The sequence below is a fragment of the Tenrec ecaudatus genome, chromosome 6 (assembly GCF_050624435.1).
Source record: "Tenrec ecaudatus isolate mTenEca1 chromosome 6, mTenEca1.hap1, whole genome shotgun sequence".
NCBI classification, from domain to species: domain Eukaryota; kingdom Metazoa; phylum Chordata; class Mammalia; order Afrosoricida; family Tenrecidae; genus Tenrec; species Tenrec ecaudatus.
The window spans coordinates 104,498,396-104,515,238 of NC_134535.1; the positions used below are offsets into that span (position 1 = coordinate 104,498,396).

Genomic DNA, 16,843 nt, shown 5'->3' on the forward strand with positions numbered 1-16,843 from the left:
CGAGTGTGATGGTGAAGGTTAGGTGTCAACTTGGCTGAGTCATGATTTTCAGTAGTTTGACATTTATGTAATGATGTCAGCTGGCAGTTATGTAAAGGTTTGGTCGTCTTCCATTTTGTGATCTGATGTGATCATCCTCTCTATTTGCATATCACTAGTTTTTCAAATAAGTCCTGGTCTTTGGAACCTAACCACCCTGATGAGTGAGTAATGGGCATATTCACGTTTACAGCGAAGGACGAGTACTCTTCTGTGTAAGCAATTGCCAGGGCAATTAACTGGTTCTAACCCAGATGGGCCTGCTTTTGCTCCTTATGACGAGGTCCCATCTCTCATCACAGAGAGAAACAACTGACCTTTGACTCAATGTTTTTTTCTTCCATAATCTCTAGCATGAAAGTAAACACAACTGAGACCAAGGAACCATAATGCTAACAATATGGATTCACATTTTATAGACTGTTTGCCACTTTGCAATAATTGTGTTTCTGTCTCAAAAACACCTAACCCAAAGCAAAATCAAAGCAGTCATTAGCTTATCTTCAACCTGTGAAATAGGAAATAAATCCCCCCAGACAATAATGCGATTTCACCCAAGATTTGGGTTCCAGTAACACTGAGTTCATTGCTGGTTTTTCTTTGCCCTCCCCCCATGTTGTCTATTTAATGCCCGGTCAATATTTTTCTTGTAATTTAGAAGTCTCAATGATAATGTTGTTCACCGTTTTTGGCATTCCAAAGGTTACAGCACGGTACCACTAATATGGGGCAGTGTCGGAGCGCTCCCATTAAGACCCAAATTGCTGTATTTATTCTGCAAAAGAGTCTATTATTTCCAACTTTACAAATGTACAGCCTCCACAGAGACCGTGCATACACTGGACCTGTGTCAAACCCAGCTGGGAACCTGACAGTCATTAGTACCTTCTCCTTGAAAGGCCGTATATTTTCTAATGGTTCTTTGAGGGAGACTTAAATCTAGCTTTCATTCATTTTAACACTACCAAATCTATGTAGACTGACTGCGATGTTTGCGGCATTGTGTGTGGTCTATGCTGGGCTCCCTCCGCCTCAGCATCACTCGTAGTTTGAGCTGGGTAATGCCCTGGATATTGCACAATAATTAACAGCATCATTGGCCTCTACTCCCTGGACTTGGGTTCAATTGCAGGTATATGTTCATGTGCAGCCAGCATCCATCTGTCACAGGAGGCTTTTGTGCTGCGTTGATACCAGATAGGCTAAAGCAGAGCCTCTAGACTAAGACAGACTAGGAAGGAAGGACTAGCAATCTGCCTCTGAAAGCCCCGGGAGCCCAGTGTTCCCATGTGGAACCGTTGATGAGCATGGTGTAGTACTGGACAGTGGTTTCTCCAACAGTGGTTGGAGCCATTATGAATCAGAGCTCACTCAGTGGCAACTAAGCAAGAATAGTTCAGGAGCCATACTGACACGTGCTTGAAGATTCACTCCTGTAGATTTTTTTTGGGGGGGGGCAGGGTAGTGTTGTTACCAGATTCTGAGCGAGGACCCTATGCTATTCACATATCATTTGAGAGTAACAATTAGCTAAGGAAACATAAGAGAAATGGTCCTGTGTCTGGTTACATAAAGCCAGCAGGGAGCATGCTGGGGAGCTGAACAAAGACCCAGATGTTAGCCCTTCATTTTGTTGCTGTGCCTGGACCACCACACAGGTGGGAATCAGCGTGGAAAATGCATACATTGTACCGTACAGACATCTCTGGCTACTCACCTCAGCATCACAACAGAATTGCAGTGTGATGTCTCTGCTAAACATCTGGCGGCTCACGAATGAGTCGCCTGGGAAGGTGTCGCAGAAGCTACCTGCTGTGCGCAGCCACCAGCAGGCCCCAGGGCAGGCGGAGAGGAGTGGGTTTAGTTGACTGCTTGCGTTTCAGGAGGGATTTCAGACTTGCATAATCCGAGGAACTGCGGGCTTTTCCGTCCAAGAAAAAAATGCTAGTTTTACTAGAACCCAGTAGGCTGGGTTAATGCTCTGTGGCCCCACGTTGTCCAACCGTGAATGCGTTTTGGACAGCTGGCTGATGTTAAATTTAACACCTGCGTAAGCTCTGCAGTGGCTGGTGCAGGAGTGTGCCCCGGAGTCTATGCCGTACTTTCAGTGCATTTTCATGATGCCAGAGGGAGTGCACTGCGCTTCTCTAGTTCTCTTTGGGGGACTGCACACAGGACCTGGCGTGTCATTTTTCTTACTTATAGAGAGGGGGGTTTTATGAACAGAAAGACTCCACCCACACAAGTTTGCACTGGGTTGTGGTCATGTTGCAAACATATAATATTGACTTTGCTGAAAATTGTCTTGTAGATTTTAAAACTTGTACATTATAAGTCACTGCTCAGGGTTCATTAATGAAAATCTCCTAAGGGATGGCTTAAGATTTAGTGTAGAACTGTTTACGAAGGTACAAAAAGCTAAAAACTGAATGGTTAAGACTACATCATGGTTGGTTATCAAAATCTTATAAATACGTTAGAAACTTTTATTCACACATAAGCAATTGTTATACTGCTTATGAATCAGACTTATGTACCCATCAAGGCTATTGCTCCAAGACTTAAAAAACTATTTAAGGTGACATTAGTACATTCCACTTATCCTATGGAATGAAAATTAAACTACTGGACTTACAGAGCATGAGCACTTCAGAGAAACATCCTTTAATTTAGTCCTAACGGGTGGCTTTTTTATATTAGAAAAAGGTTATTGTTACGGGTGAGAGAGCATCAAATCAGAGGCTCCTGACTAGTCTTGTTACCCGTCCCCAGACAGGCCAAGGGGGGTGAGGTAGGGAGGCAGTCCCTAGGTCCATCGATCTGATCTTTCTGTAGGACAGGATAACTGCCGCTGTGTGCTTTTGAGGCTTTAGCTCTTTACAGAGTAGAAAGCCTCATCTCTCTCCCAAGAAGCGGCTGGTGGTTTCAGACTGCTGACCTTTTGGTTAGCAGCCCAATGTGTGACCACCTCTACACCAACACGTAGACCTAACTCTTAGCTTTGGTCATTGCATTTTCCTTGCATGTTAACGGTTTTTGTTAAAAGCTAAATTATAATCAGAAGATTACTGTGCAAAAGACTCAGTTAATTAGATGATACATATTCCTTTTAGAGATATGACATTCTTCCAAGAAGAGTGGAAGATTCCTTTGCTCTGTTAGGCACTGCCTACAGTGGGTCATGGTGAGAGAGAGAGAGAGAAAGAACTGTGAAATTCTTGCTCATTGACTCCAAGTATTTACTTAGGTTTCATGCTGATCTTCTGTGATTAAAGCCATTCTTCAAATGTGGGTCAATATAATTGATTAGATTTTTTTTCATTAGGTAAATCATATTTTACTGGTGCCTTTCCAATACTCCATTTAAGCCACTTGAGCTCAGATATCCTTGGCCACATATTCATGAAGTCCCTTGGGTCAGTGCTACAAGTGACAAATCTTACTCGTTATCTGTGCTCTATGGCCATCTTTCCTGTGAGTTAATAACACTTATTACAACCATGGCTCCTTTTCCTTGGCTGTAATACTGAAAAATCCAGAAAAGAGCTCCCTCAAAATATTTTATCTATGATGATGATTCTGAGTGTGTTTCCCCCACTGCTGTCCTGTGATTGAGGATACAATTTAAAGGGGTCGCGAGGATGGGAGAGTGGGGGAGGGAGGGAGAAAAGAGGAGCTGATACCAAGGGCTCACAGAGAAAGAAAATGTTTTGAAAATGATGATGGCAACATTATGTACAAATATGTTTGATACAATTGATGTATGGAATGTTGTAAGAGCTGTGAGAGTCCCCCATAATGATTTATAAAAACAAAACAACTCTATCCTTCCAGAAGGATCATTTCCTCTTCTTAAATCTCTTCTTTCTCTGCCTGCTTCTTCATCGTTACCATAATTTTCGCTATCCGAAGTCACGTCAGTGTTTCCACCGAGTAGAAGAGGGTTGGGTAGAGTCTGTGCGGCTCTCTTGCCTTAGCCATTCCCAGTTTAAGGCAGACAGCAAGGAGGTTCCTGATGTCTAAAATGATACAAACTCGTACAAAACAAAAAGCTAGGAGAAAATCTTTCCGACCTAGGGTGGAGCATGAGTTTAGATCTGGCATAAAGGATTAAAGGACAAAAGAAAAGGCAGACAAATCGGACTTCATCAGAATGTCAAGCAGCGCGCGTCCATGGAGAACTGAAGGAAAGGGAGTGGGAAGGAAGGACACCAAGCAACTCCATGGAAACCCCGGGGTATTTGGATGGAGTTCTAGCTCTCACATTTAGTTCTAGGACTTACGTTGAATTAATTTTCGTATATGGTATAAGGTGAAGGTAAAACCTCATTCTTGTGCATGTAGAGAGCTAATTATCCTAACACCCTTTGTTGAAAGACTATCCCTTACCCAATTGAATTATCTGGGCATCTTGCTTTCTTTTAGAAAAAAGAAACAAATTGTTGGGGAAGAAGCAGGCATTAAAATAGAAAAGCAGCTATGTTTATCATATGAAGATGTTAGCTAATGATTCTGGAAACTCCTGGATTATCCTGGCCTCAGGGTAGCGTACAAATTACAAGGATTATGGAATCAACTTGACCAAGCTTGGTTTTCAGCTCTAGCACATGATAGTTAGGTGAACTTGACTCTTAGACTTTGTTGGCTTAATTCGTTGAATAGGGATAATAATATCTCATTCCTAGTATCCAATCCTTATGCAGCCATATGTATTTTATGTACTGTTTTCTTCCCCCAGCTAGTACGAAGAGCTTCCAGAAAAACTGGACCACAGGCCAATGTCTTGCACACCATAGTTTTTCTTCCAGTGTACACACCCATTTCTCCCCTGCATTCTTTACCCTGCACATCTCAACCTTCTCAGTCCAACTAGCTATTTGGCCTTTAGGATCTTCCTAACTTATTGTGAGAGTTAAAATGCAGAGAATGAAGATAACCATACAAAAGCTTATCTGAATTTCAACTGGTAATAATTTGAACCCCAAATGCCTTTAAGGTCCAAAAGAATAAGTTCTACAAATGCTGGAATTTCACTTGATTAGCTGCTTGTAGAAACTCTGGTGGAGTAGTGGGTTTTGTGTTGGGCTGTCAGGGGTTTGCAACTTCCATCTGCTCCTCAGGAGAAAGATGAAGCTTTCTACTCCCATAAAGATTTATAACCTCAGATGTTAGATCTACTGTGCTCTATAGATGGCAGTGGGGTTGTGTGTTTGGTGGAGCTACTGGAAGACGTTTATTTGGGAAGAAGTCTTTTCAGTGTACATATGATCTCTAAAGAAAGACCTTTCCCAAGTTTGATATTTCCTGATCCCAAGTTATCCTATTACCTGAGCAGCCACCTCTCCCCACAAGACTACTCTTATTGTTGGATTATTGAAAAATAGATTTACCATAAAGGAAGGTATTTCTGGCTTCATTGAATTTTGTCCTTAATTCTTGCACTTCAATGCCTTCAATGCAAAGTACTGTGAAAAAGAAAAGTACTGTGAAAATGGATGTAATGATCCTAGAAGATTCTTCCCGAAGTCTTTTTAAAAATCATTTTATTGGGGGCTCTTATAACATTCCATACATCAATTGTATCAAACATAGTTGTTCATATGTTGCCATCATCATTTTCCAAATATTTACACAATGCAAAGTAGGACATGTTAAGTGGGCAGAGAAAAAAAATCCAAATTTGCTTTCTATATTTTCTGATCAATAACCATAGCTTATATTTACTGATGAGAAACAGATATGATGAGTATCAGAAATCAGCCATCTGGGACGAGTTTGGCGGGCCTCTGCCATCATGTAACTCTGCGCTTTGACCTCCGCAGAAGATACATACGTAAGAAATATGACCGAGTTTTGTGGGACTTAGCCGAGAGAAGTCGTGTTCCTTCTTGGCAGTTCTCTCTGCTTGTTCACCATATAGTGGTGCTTTCAATGTGGGCATCATTTATGGAAGGGACTGAAAACTGTACAGCTCGGATTTTTCTGGCCCAAAGAAAAATGGCGTTCACGGTCGTGGGCAGGGAATGCTCCTCTGTGAACCTCTCGGGTGAGCTTGTTATCACAGCCGTCATTCAGTAAGCGTTTTCCTGAAAAGGCTTTCATTTGCTTTCTGGGCATTTCTTCCCTCACCCACTTACATTCATTTTCTTCAGATGGTACTGTTAGATCAGTCCTTGGCTCCGCGCGAGAAAGAATTCACGCCGAAGCCTGGTTCGTGATCCAAGTGAGTTTAATGAGAGTTAGAAGAAGTTTCAGGTTTACACGGCACCCATAGGACTCCTCCCGACCATGCAGCCTGGCAGAGACTGCTCAGAGTCACGCAAAGATCTCTCTCTCCCCCTCTGGGCTTCTGCCTTTTCAAGGATTCGTAGTGGATGATCCCAGATCGACCCCATTGACTGAATTGAATTCACCTGGCTCAGGTGGGCCAATCCAGGTTTAGCGCCCACCCATGCCCACTGGCGGGAAACCTGAGCCTCTGAGCATGTGCAGTGCCTTGCTCTTTGTTTCCGTGCTTGGCTTTCTGGGCATCCGCTAATGAACATTTCCATCCCTGCACTAACCTGCCTAACAGTACAATGACTTTCTCTGGTTTTCAAATTTCTCTTGTTTTAATAACCACATCTAAGTCATTCTATTGGAGTACCTAACTACCAGGATGGAATTGCATGTGTTGTATTACATTTTGGTGGTCACATGCATCAAAGTTTTCCATGGCACACTGAGAGTTGGGGCAATTAAGTAAAATACTGTGTCCAGCCAACTTTGCCAGGAAAAGCCAGCCCCTAACATATCATTACGAGTCCAGTAGGCACAATTGTACAACAATAATAAGTAAAGATTATAGTAAAGTTGCAGAGAGCATGAGAGATAGAAGAGAAATATTGAAATAAATGGAGTCAGACACAATTTATGGTAGCATGCTCACCTCAGCCCCACTTGGTGGTCCACGTGGAGGGGGAGAGAGATACTTAATGCTGACCAAGGCTTTTATATTCTCTGGGGACATGCAAGCCCCCTAATTACAGGTGAGAACCCACGTCATAGGAAGGGGTTGTGCTATAGGTAATACAGTAATGGGAGGGGATGATCTAGGGGTATCCACGCAATAGGAAGAGGAGGGATTGGGGGTATACATGCCGCAAGATGGGCGGATCCTAGATTCAGGATGCCAGCCTAACTTTGGATGTCACAGAGCCAGTTTGACCTGTTCCCTGGCTCAACTGATAGAGACCATTATTGGTAGGGTGTGACCTCCACCTACAGGAACCAAGCTAATGGTCCCAGGCCTCAGGGAGAAGTAATCCATTGTCCCCAGCAGCAGGGAGCAGGCCCACCCTTGTGGTGTGGGGAGACAGCAGTCTGGCAGGGACTGCCTTCATGGAGGATGTCTGTAAGCATCTGAACACACACACACACACACACACACACACACACACACACACACACACACACACACGTTGTCTGTAGAAAAAATTCAGCGATGTTCATATAGGTATGAGAGAGCGAGCAAGCAATAGTGTATGAAAAGAAGGCACTCACGCCCAAAAGTCCAATGCTGGTCTACAAGCTGCCTTCAGACCTGTGCGGCTACATGCCAGAGATGCAGCATGGTAGCTCAGCAAGCAGGGTGATCACAGGCCGTGGGTGCAGAGCCATGTGGGTGCAAGGTCAGTGGGAACAGGGCAGGGTCAGGCATCCCCATGGAGTCGCTCTGGAGGCAGACATGGAGTCGCAGTGAAGTTCCAGGGAGGAGGAAGGGAAGTGGAAGAGAGCGCAGCAGTTTCCAGGATCTTTCACTCTCCTAGGAAAGGCCACAGCCCCCCAGGTGTCATCAAGCTACTACTTGATTGACAGGTTTGACGCCACCTGTAGGAGTGTGCAGTTGACATACAGTCACCAAACTACCATAGATACGTGGTTAATAATCCTTTGTTGACTGCATAACGTGGCAAGACGTGCTAGAAATACTGAATTTCAGTTGTGATCAGGGCTGTACGAGCACCCAGTAAAATGATTTAAAAATGAAAAATTTAAAATACCGAGTTTCACATAAGGGATTTTACTTGTGAAGATCGTCTTCTATTTCACTCTTTGTGCAATTACAGTATGTTCTTGGATTTAATGGAGGGAACCCATGAATTGAACAAATGGAAAGGTTGCTGCTGATTATGCTTTGGGAGTTTGGGCATGAACTCTGAAACACTTACACACTCACTCTTAAGTATATGAAATCTGGGTGATTTAACACACATTCTTATCTCTGTGTTTTTAATGGGACATCATTAAAATACTACTCTGTAATAAGCTTTAAGTGTATTATTGGGGAGTTCCATTAGAAATCTGACAAAAGCAAATGACCTTGTGCTTCCTCAAAAGAGAGATGGAGACATCCCAACACCAAAGAAAAAACGCCAAACGGGGGAGAAGATTATGTACACCTTGGTCTCCGTTCCCCATGGCAATGACATTGCGTCTCTTTTTGAACTGGATGCCACAACTCTTCAGAGAGCGGACTGCCTGGTTCCAAGGTAAAAGAAACATTGTATCTGGAAGATAATATTTTTGGAATAATTGTATCAGTAGGCGAGGAATGAAAACCAAATGTTACTATCATGTTGGGGTATACAAAGAACAGTATAAAGGAAGAAGCATGAAAAACAAGCTTCTTATGTGAACAATTACCAGGACTCCACCCCCCACTTCTTTCTTAGAAAGAATGAAAATGTTCAGAATCAAAGAAATTCTGAAAAATGCATAATCCTCATTTATTCTTATTACTTGTTGGGCCTTTGGTTTCTAAATTGACAGATAATTTGAAAGGATTTCCACGATCACTCATAATTCATTTGCATTATGTGAAATATTCAAGTTCATTAATTGCTCAATCCATCCCTTCATTTATTCAGTCCACAGAGGTCTAGGGATTACATTCCAGACATTGTTTTACTTACTGGGAAGAGCACAGAGAAAAGCCTGGCTATATCCTTGTTTTCATGACCTCTCAAGTGGGAGATAGTCCATAAATAACAAACTAAGAAACATGAACTCCTATGGTCAGGCATTGAAAACGTTCTTTAAAACTAATGCAGGTCATGGAAAGTTCTGTTAGGAAAGAGTGTGTTTTAGAAATGGCCTCATGGAGTCCAGATATTTGAGAAAAATCAGAATGAATTGAGAAATCATGTCTTCTTCAGTGGGAAAATATTTCAAGCAATGCTGATAAGAAATGCAAAAATCCTTAAATTCACCACATGTGTTTAAGAGAGGTCGGTTGGTTTGAAGATCAGGGATTGGGGGAAGAGAATTGATCATAAAGACCTAAAGTAAGAGAATATATCTCACTCAGTTTCTTGAATTTTGACAATTATAAGTAAAATCTTTTGCCTAAATATGTCTACTCTTCTACAGTCGGACAAGGGTATACTGTCTAGATGCACAGAGGGACCATGACTGTATTAGGAGGTCTAGGGCCTGGTTCTAAGTAGGCCATCACAGCATGTTACTGTACTTGACCTTGGGCAGAGGGCAATGGTGGGCTGAGGGAACCTACCTCCGTGCAGACTTTGTCGTGCGGGTTCATTTCAAGGTGGGTGAAGAGTTGCTGAGGAAGTCTCTAACTGTCTGAGCTCCCCCCCCCTCCCCCGGTGTCTCTTGGCCATTCACATTCATGAAAAGTGGGGCCGGGTGTTGACCTTATTCCACCAATGTGCACCTGTGAGGAGTTCTGCTCTAGTCAGACACAGCTGTGTGACATTCTCTTCCCAGCACTGGGATATTGATGAATCCTCACTCCGACTAGATCTAGTAGATTTAATGAGAAAAAGGGAGTTCTTCTAAAATTACAATCAAGAGAGTTTACTTAAAGAAATAATAATAAAAAAGAAAAAGATCTCACTGTAAAGTGTGTACACAAGGCTTCTGAAACTAGATTTGTATGGAGATGCTGAGCTCTTACTGTCTAGAACTATTGAGCACTTCTCAGTGGAGTATAGAATTTCATATTAACATGAATTAATTTTTTGTTAATCTGTATTCAGGCTAATTTTAAGTAATAACTATTCTTAAAATTTTGAGAATGACGAGTGCAACAAATATGTAAGGGTGCTTTGCTCAATTGATGTATGTACAGATTGTGATAAGAGCCTTATGAGCCCCAATAAAAAGATTAAAAAAAAACTTTCAAAAAAAACAAAACAAAACCAAAAACCTCTCAAACACTTTCTATGTGTGTTTATTCCTGGACCAAGGTATCAATGAGCTTGATCTTATTTAATCCAGGCAGCACCTCATTTTACAGGTCAGGAAATGCTTCTCACTTCAGTTGTAAATTGGAATTACTTAGGTGGCTTTGAAAACTTGTATTTTGAAGGCTGCACTGAGACCAATAAAACATTGGGGGTGGGATGCAGGCTTTACTTAAAAAAAAAGAAAAGATTAACTAGGTGATTTCAATTTGGAGTCCATATTCCAGTGCCCCTCCAACTTTAATGTGTACATTAATCACCTAGCTTACTCGGCAGCATCTCAGCCATTTACTCTAGGATGATATCTGAGCACCTGCATTGTTTTTACTTATTAAAAGATCATTTTATTGGGGGTTCTTACAACTCTTATCACAATCCTTACATCTATCCATTGTGTCAAGCACATTTGTTGCCATCATCATTCTCAAAACATTTTCTATTTGAGCCCTTGGTATCCACGCCTCATTTTTTCCCCTTCCTCTATACCCTCCCTCCCACACAAACCCTTGAAAATGGACAAATTATAATTTTTTCATGGCTTACACTGACCGCTGTCTCCCTTCACCCACTTTTTTATTGTTTCAACCCCCTGGGGGGGCGTGTTATACGTTGATCATTGTGATCAGTTCCCCCTTTCTTCCCCACCTTCCCCCTGTCCCCATGATTGATCCGGAGGGGTTTATCTGTCCTGGGTTCCCTGTGTTGGAAGCTCTTTTCTGTACCTGTGTGCACGAGAGCCTGAATCTTTCACAACTCCTCAGGTGATGCTGACGTTTCTGGTTTTCACTTTAGAGCATGGTTCCCAAACTTTTCTGTTGGAAGCAGGGGAACTTCAAACTATGAATACCTGACTACCACGTCCAGATATTCTGATTTAATTGGCCTGTGCTGAACCTGGGGCATTGGGGTTGTCATAGCTGCCCAGTGATTCTGATGTGTAGCGAAATTAGTAGGCCAGTGGCTCAGAGCAATAGGGTTAATTGTCTCTCGAGTTGGAAGTGCGGGGAGTTGATATTCTTCATTGCCCTGCGCTTAAGCCTTCATGTTGTAGGCAGTCAGATCTTATGAAGGTCTTCATGACAACATATTTCTGTGGCATCAGTGCTAACAAGTTACTTGATTTCCAAAGCGCTTCCAAATTATAAATGAGTATTACTGGCATATGATCTTTTAAAAACACTGGTGAATTCAATAATCGTGTGTTGAATGAGAACAGAGAGACAGAATAAGGGAAGAGTCCACAGAGTCTAAAAGTTATGTCCCCACTTCCCAGAGGCTTAAAATTTAATGGAGAAGAAAACTGAAGTACAAATATGTCCTGTGTAAAGTGCAGGGAAAGTCGAGGTAATTCAGAATTTCTGATTACTTGGACAAGGATCAGAGTTTTTTGAATTTCTCAAACTCCATTTTTATTAGTTTTTTAAGCACGTGCAGACCATGGTGTTGAATGGATCTTTCCTTCCCTGAGTTTACTGACAGTTTGCTTATTTTTATCTTATTGCCCTTGATGCCTTATCCCTTGTACTTACATGACTTTATGTCTTATCTTTCCTACTGAACTGTCAGTAACTCGAAGGCACAGTACTTAACACAATGTTGTCTTTCCATAGACACTTTACATGTAGTTGCTACAGAAATGAATGACAGTGTAAAACTCGTCAGCAATGATGATATTTGAAGTCAATGAAGTTCTAGCTCTCATTTCTCAGGTGCACTACCACACTTTGAGAACCGTTGGACTAGGTAATGGGTACTACATGATTCGAAACTGTGTAATACAGATTTTTTCCCCTAAAGCAGATTGATCTTTACAAGTGAGTCAATTATTTGTTCAACATATAATCTTGATGCATATCTGGGATAATATAGGCATTTATTATGTAGGATCTTAATTTTCATACTTGGAAAATGTTTTGTGTTTAGGAACTCCTATGTTCGGTTAAGACATTTATGTACCAACACATGGGTAACCAGCACCAGTATCCCCATAGACACCGATGAAGAGAGGCCAGTTATGCTGAAGGTAAATGTTCCTGGGAAAGGTTTAATTTGCTACCAAATGTTTTATAAATAGGGTTGTGGGTAACAAATATTTCTTACCATTCTTTTGCAGGCGTATTTAGAGACTAGTCCAATTAAACTCGTTGCTTACATTACATTCCGTCAATTGCTTACTTCGATAGTCATGAATGACCGAAAAGCAACAGATGTTTTTAGACATTGACATTTTAGCAGTTGGTAGGTGGGGTGATGCTGCTTGGGTTACAGCTTCTCTGTTCTGTTGAAAGGAAAACAAAGGGCATGTGTGAAAGGGACTGTTTTCAGTGGGGTTTTGAGATCGGGGCAGGGAACAGGGATAGAATGGAGGATATAGATAGGAATTGCCTTTGAATGATCTACTTCTGCCTTGCGTTTTAAAATGTGTAATAAGCTGTGTTACTGCTAAAAGAATAGTGTGAAGTTATTTTATTAAAAACAAAACACAATCTTTGCAGATCGGGACATGCCAAACAAAAGAGGATAAGGAAGCCTTCGCCATTGTGTCGGTTCCGCTGTCTGAGGTCCGAGACTTAGATTTTGCCAACGATGCTAATAAAGTGCTAGCGACCACGGTGAAAAAGCTGGAAAATGGCACCATCACTCAGAATGAAAGGAGGTCGGTAACTTGGTAAAGCGACTCTTAAGTCACCAAGAGCCCATTGCCAATCTTGTAGTAAACCCAAGGCGAAGGAATCACTCCCCTCCGGAACAGTCTTGATACAATAGACTTTTCAGATCGAGTGAGACACAACGCGACAGATGTCTTCGCTGTCGTTCTTTCTGCGAAGTTCAAAATAACCCAGGCTGGACATTGTTTCTCTGAGGTGTCCAGGTGACTGGCAGAATCATAAAGCCAAGTCAGGAAGTTATAATCCCAGAAGTCAGCATGGCGGTCACCTTTCAAATGAGAGAGAGCCCTTGAGATCAGTGAGAGGCCTGGTGTGTGTGTGTGTGTGTGTGTGTGTGTGTGTGTGTGTGTGTAGTGCTTAATTTTACACCCTCAAAGGGTCTGAACCAAACATATGTCCTTAAAGAAGGACAAAGACTGTGTGAGACCATTGTTATCAGGAAAAGAGGGGAAAGAAAGTATAAGGCACAGAATTTCACAGCAAAGGGAACAGACTCTGGAGGTTTCCAAGGAGGGCAGATGGAGCAGTGGGCTCATGGGCTGGCAGGTGTTCGCTCGGATGAGAGGAGCTAGTGATCCCCAAGGAGGAAACAGGAGGAAAAGGGCAGGGGGGGTTGGCTATAGGGCCGGTTGATGCGTAGTTTAGACCATTGTACAAACTTGATGCTCTGAAATGTCACAGCCCACCTATTCGCACATTTTTAAAAAAAGAACTTTGGATCTTTAAAGGGAGGTTTAAAGCGTGCATGGAAAAATTCCATCATCTTTCCATTCCACTTTCCATGAACCTTTTGGAGCCCCCTGGCATGTCTTGCAGTATAAAGGAGCAAAGCAGCAAACACTCCAACTTGCTTCCCTCCACTCCCATCACTTAAAAAAATTCATAAATAGGCATGCGGAGTTGCTGTTTCTTTGCTTCCTTTCTGTGTCCCTCAAACAGCTACTGTGCGTCCAATTACACCGCCAACTCTGTGTTCCGCGTTAGGGCAGAGGAGCTGGTGATCAAGGCCAGAGTGGAAGCAAATACCTGCTCCTTCTGAACTACAGATAATTAAGTATCAGAGTTAAATTATGACAGGAAATGAAATAAAATAGGAACTGAAACCCCAAAGGAAATGAAATCTAATATGAGGATAGTATGCTTTATTTGCCTACTATTTATCTGTTAATTCCTCCTTCTGATGAATTCTTTATTTGGACAATCTTAGCTATACATAAAAAATGTAGGCAGCCTGCATTAAAAAGTCTCTCTTGAGACGGATTAAGGTTTTCCTCAGTGAGAAGCAAAGCCTCCTGTTATGAGTGGCGTCTTGTTGGCTCCATGCCCGCCCACGTTACTCTGCTTCAGTGTCTGCAGGAGAGAGTTTTCACCAGGAAGGTGATTCTAAGGCAGGGGGGAAAGCAGGCATGATTAGGGAGCAGGCACTTTTATTTCTCCCTCTTTCCCCCTACTGTCTTGGAATGACAAAAACCACAGCCAAAAGAAGGCTTTGCCCGAGATACAGAAAGTTGCAATAACTGACATTAATTTAGTACTTTCAGAAAAGAAAGCCACCGCCTATCAAGATTCATCCAAAACCCCTGCCAGTGCAGTTGGGCTTATTGGCAAAGTTGAATGCATTTATGTTATTTTCTGTGCTTTAAACTTCAATATAAAATTATTTCTGAAAACAAAACAAAAAATGCCAACTCTCAAAACTCTCAACTTCTTTCCCCTCTGGCAAATGGAGTTATTAGTAGGCATCCCTTCACTCCAAACCAGGATGCATGACACGAGGTGTGGAGTAAGGGGAGAGAATACTGCGGATCTGGCTCAACAGGCCTGTGCTCTTTGAGTCCGTTTTCTTTCTCTGAGCTTCCCTTCCACTCGCCCCAGCAGTGAACCCCGGAGACGTAGCTCCTGTGTTGTCTTCCAAGACTCTCAAGCGCTGAGGTTTCTCGGGGCGTTTCTAGGGTTATTCTGCACAGAGCTGTGTCAAGAGCAGAGCACACGGTGGACAGGGGTCTAGCTGCTACTCAGAGCTCGAGGGAATGCCGTGCAGGTCTAAGCTATCAATTCTGCACCATGTCTTACTTGTGTGGTTTAGGTGCTGTCAAGCGGTTCCCATGGACGACAACGCTGTGGGTGCAGAGAACTGCTCCACTGAGTTTCCAAGGCTGTGACCATGGCTAGACATCTGTGCTCCAATGTTAATTGCGGCACAGTTCACAATTGCAAGGAGTTAGAAACAACCCAGATTTCCATAAAAAGATGAATGGATTAAGAAACTGTGGTACATACATACAATGGAGTACTATGCATCCCCAAAAAGCAGAGATGAACGCATGAAGCGCATCACCACAAGGGAAGAGTTGGAGGAAATTATGCTCAGCCAGCAGTTCTCAACCTGTGGGTCTCAACCACTTTGGGGCTCAAAGGACCCTTTTTCAGGGGTTGCCTAAGACCATCGGAAAACACATAAATATTTCACAATATATAATTACATATTGTTTTGTGATAAATCACTATGCTTTATATTTAATTATGTTCAATTTGTAACTATGAAAAAATATATCCTACATATCAGATATTTACATTACGATTCATATCATTAGCAAAATTACAGTTATGAAGTAACAACAAAAATAATTTTATGGTTGGGGCTCACCACAACATGAGGAACCGTATGAAAGGGTTGCGGCATTAGACAGCTTGAGAACCACTGTGCTAAGCGAAGTAAGCCAAGCACAGAAGGATAAGTACAACATGAGTCGGCTGAGGTAAGCTTGCAAAGCAATAGGGCCATAGGGGGAAAGCTACTGAATGCATAAATTCACAGGGCGAGGTCCAGGCACTCCGGCAGGATCAGACCCAACCCAGGGATACATATGACAGTCATCTCAAAGGAGGGGAAAAGAAAAAAAGAAAGAGGACATGAGTAGCCGAGAAGCAGGGCACGGGCCCATCCAAGGGGAGGGCATTGCTTATCTCTCCACAGGAAAGGGAGAGGGGACCAGACCTCAACCTCGTGCGCCAAGACTTGAAAGCAACATATTGGCACGAAGCAGCCCACCAACAGAGGTCTGCAGGCTGGCCCCAATCCCAGCTATGTGCACCCCTCCCCAGAAGAACGCACTACAGAGGACAACACTGAAGATACAGCTCAGGGGAGGGGCGGGTCTGCTCAGATCACACAGGAGCAAACTAAGAGGGAAGCGGAGAAAGAGAGAGAAGACTGCATCCGGGCCCATCAAACCCTGAGGAGGATAATCCTGCTTGGAGCAGCCAATGCACAGAGAGGCCCACAGGGCCAGCCCCACCACGAGACACTGTGTCTCTTCACTGACATAGCACTGTGGGGGACAACACTGGTGGCACAGTGTGGGAATTGTGCGCACTCTGACCCCACCACACCGGGGAGAAACTTGAAGGGCATGCAGCAGTGCAGCCAGGGGAGCAAAGCAATGAAGTCCCCGAGGAATCCCCCAAATAGGCTTCCGGGGCAGGGCTTGGCACCTCACCAGACTCAATCAGAAACACTCATACAGGTCAACAGGCAGACCTGGAACTACTCATAGGCTTTACTTATGTAAGATAGTCAGGAAAAACAATCCTGAGGAATAAACAATGGGATCAACGATTTGTGGGGAACATGGGAGAGGGAGAGATGGGGGAAAGAAAGTGGGGAACCAACAAACCCAGGGACAAGGGAACAAAAGTGATCTAAAATCAATGGTGAGGAGGGTGTAGAATACCAGGTAGCGCTCGATCAAGGGCAGTGTAGCTCAGAGGAATTACTGAAAGCCGAATGAAGGTCAAACATGATAGTGGGACAAGAAGAAAGTAAAGGAAATACAGTAAAAACTAGGAGCTAGAGGACATTTATAGTGGTCTAAATACAGGCATGTA

At 42.9% G+C, this 16,843-nt stretch overlaps 1 protein-coding gene across 1 annotated transcript in view; it reads left to right on the forward strand.

The window, feature by feature from the left end:
- ITPR2 (inositol 1,4,5-trisphosphate receptor type 2) overlaps window positions 1-16,843 on the forward strand; it is a 590,339-nt gene that overhangs the window by 168,524 nt on the left and 404,972 nt on the right. Inside the window, exons 11-13 of the mRNA XM_075551968.1 lie at window positions 8,419-8,570; window positions 12,210-12,309; window positions 12,782-12,942. Of these exons, the coding sequence (XP_075408083.1) occupies window positions 8,419-8,570; window positions 12,210-12,309; window positions 12,782-12,942 (413 nt within the window). The remainder of the gene's footprint in view (window positions 1-8,418; window positions 8,571-12,209; window positions 12,310-12,781; window positions 12,943-16,843) is intronic.